Source organism: Pelodiscus sinensis, chromosome 1 (assembly GCF_049634645.1).
Source record: "Pelodiscus sinensis isolate JC-2024 chromosome 1, ASM4963464v1, whole genome shotgun sequence".
NCBI lineage: Eukaryota > Metazoa > Chordata > Testudines > Trionychidae > Pelodiscus > Pelodiscus sinensis.
This window is the reverse complement of record NC_134711.1, coordinates 328762232-328765299: the sequence shown is the minus strand read 5'-3', so window position 1 is coordinate 328765299 and position 3068 is coordinate 328762232. Positions and strand designations below refer to the sequence as shown.

At 48.1% G+C, this 3068-nt stretch overlaps 1 protein-coding gene across 1 annotated transcript; it reads right to left on the bottom strand.

The window, feature by feature from the left end:
* Window positions 1-288: 288 nt before the first annotated feature.
* On the bottom strand, window positions 289-1227 carry LOC102457315 (olfactory receptor 52P1-like). Its single transcript, XM_006112084.2, has one exon. The coding sequence runs from the start codon at window positions 1225-1227 to the stop codon at window positions 289-291; it is 939 nt and encodes a 312-aa protein (XP_006112146.2).
* Between the last annotated feature and the right edge of the window lie 1841 nt (window positions 1228-3068).

Here is a 3068-nt window from a genome sequence, read left to right as displayed (position 1 = left end):
GTGCTGTGGTTTCTCTACAAATGAGCTGGGCAGCACCTGCAACTTTCCTGGTTGGCTGGGTGATGACAATACAGAAAGAGATCAGACCAAAATGGTCAGCCAGTAGGAACTCAGCCACGGAGAGAGCACTAGTTGGGCATGGCGTGATAAGGCCTAAGGCACTGTTCAGTCTGTGAACTTCCACAATGCTACGCTCAGCCAACCTGGGCCAGAGACTTCTTCATTAATGTAGAGTTCCCCTTTCCTCCTCTTGTCATGCAGGTTTATCATCAATGATTTATCATGTGATCATTTTCTGCAGGCGTATTTGCACACTTTGTCACGAAGCTCTTTGGTTTTGACCCCATAAATGATGGGGTTGAGCATGGGAGGGAGGAGGAAATAGAGGTTGGCCAAGATGATGTGAACATGCGGGGCAATGCCCTCACCAAACCGGTGTGTCAGAGAGGAGAAAAGAGAGGGAGTATGAGACGTCAGTATCACACAGACGTGGGCAGTGCAGGTGTTGAGGGCTTTCTGGTGGGCTTTCTTGGAGGAGATTCGGAGGACAGCCCTGATGATTAGACCGTAGGACAGGGCAATGAGTATCAGATCTAATCCGATGACTACGCATACAACCACCAAGCCGTACGTCCTGCTGACTGTGATGTCCCCGCACGATACCTTTGCCACAGCCATGTGGTCACAGTACGTGTGGGTTATAACGGAGTTGGCACAGAACGGCTGCCTCCTGAGGAGCAGGGGCATGGGCAGAATGAAGAGGACAGCTCTTACCAAACCCGCTAGCCCTAGCTTAGCGATTCGTGCATTGCTGAGGATGGTGGTGTAGTTCAAAGGGTAACATATGGCAACATAACGATCCAAGGCCATAAATACAAGGATGGCCGAGTGCATCACAGAAGCTGCATGAAGGAAGAACATCTGGGTGAGGCAGCCACCCACTGTAATGCCTTTTAAATTGAACCAAAATATGCCCAGTGCCTTTGGCACGACAGAGGTAGAGGTGCCGATGTCGGTGAGCGCCAGCATGCAGAGCAGCAGGTACATCGGCTTGTGCAGGGTCTGCTCTTTGCCTACCACAAAGAGAACTGTGACATTACCCAGCAGGCTGATGACATAGATCATAGAGAATGGGATGGAAATCCAGAGGTGGGCATCTTCAAAGCCAGGGATCCCCATCAGGATAAATGTTGAAGGTTCAGACTGGGTGTGATTGAAAGCTGCCATGATGTGATGTGTGAGTTGATTAGGCTCAGAAATTGTCAAGGCGCCTGTGAAGGGAGAACAGCACAGTGAAAGGGCAGGGGAGGGGGTTACAAGTTTTAAATTAGCATGTTAAATCATTTATAGTTAATACGAGTCTAGAAATGGAGGGCATTTGAGCAGTGACGCGTAAACGTTGACAAATGGCACCAGATTATTTAGGCCATTGTCGAGTCCAGAGAGGTCCTCAGAGGGAGCCAGTGAAGCCAGGTAAATGGGCAACCTATGGGCACGTGGACTTTGATGTCCAGAACTGAAGGTTGGCTACCCATTGGAGGGAAAAGCTTGGAGCTGTAAGAAAGCAGGATGGGGAGCTGAGCAGCATGGCCCCCCCCAGCTCACCGTTCAAACATGTAGAGCTCCTACGCAAAACACTGGAATCCAGGAGGTGTGGGATGGGGAATCATATCGAAAATATAACAACATGAGGTCAGTCAGTTGACATGTTTCTCCTTCTAGACTCCTTGGTGTGGTATCCTTCTCACCCAGGACATTGCAGAAGTAGAAGGGTTCAGGCAAGGGCAACAAGAAGGATCAATGGTCCAGGGGTACAGCCAGTATCAAGCAGAGCTCTGGGGCCAATGCTGGGACCTGTTATGTTCAACCTCTTCAGTAATGGGATGGGACTGGACCATCAGCAAGTTTATTTAGAAATCACGTGCTAGCATAGACCAGTCTACAGTGACACTGCATCCAGAACAGCTAACGTGATCCTGGGATGACAACCAGGGGAATCTCAAGGAAAGTTCAAGTCGTTATTTTACCTCTGTATTTGACACTGCTCTGACTGCCGCTGGAATCCAGTGTCCAATTCTGATGCCAAACATTCAAGATGGACGTTGATTCACTGAAAAGATTCTGAGAAGAATCACAACAATAATTAAAATATTAGAAAACTGGACTTAGACTAACATAACGTAAGATAAGAACATAACATAAGAATGGCCGTACTGGGTCAGACCAAAGGTCCATCTAGCCCAGTATCCTGTCTGCCGACAGTGGCCAGCACCAGATGCCCCAGAGAGGGTGGACCGAAGACAATGATCAAGCGATTTGTCTCCTGCCATCCCTCTCCAGCCTCTGACAAACAGATTGACTCAACAAGCTCAATTTGTTTAGTTTATCAGCGAGAATGAAGGGGTGACTTAATAAGTCTGTATGGGTACGTCTAAGCTACGGGATAAGGTTGAATTAAGATACACAACTTCAGCTACGTTAATTCCGTTGCTGAAGTCGAAGTAGCTTAACTTGACTTTTGGTGCTTTCCACGCCGCAGTAAGTCGATGGGAGTGTTCTCTCCCTTCGACTTCCCTTCCTCCTTGTAGGAGGAGGACTACCGACATCGACAGGAATGCCCCTCTCAGTTCGAATTAGCGTGCCTTCAAGAGACCTGCTAATTTGAATCCTGGAAGATTGACAGTGGCAGCAACGTACTCTTAAGTATCTACACACAGAACAATATTTACGGATATGCTTTTCAGCCCTACCATACAGATGTGTAACATGATCCAATGGGTGGAAGTTGAAGTTAAAGAAACTCTGGAAGGTCCTCGTCCATTCGTCATCACTGGTCTGCGTTACTCAGACGTGGTGATCACCATGGTCCCTTCTGGCCTTGCAATCTATGAACATGTCCCCAGGAGTTAGCTGGAGACATTTTGCCTGCTCGCTCGTTCCTTAGGTTGAAGACATTCTGTTCTATTTGTGACCGTGGTGAATTTATCCCCCGGGGAGGAAGTGTCATGTGACCGTGAAAACATTACATGGAGTATGTATTTCACGAGTCTCATGGGACAGCACAATGA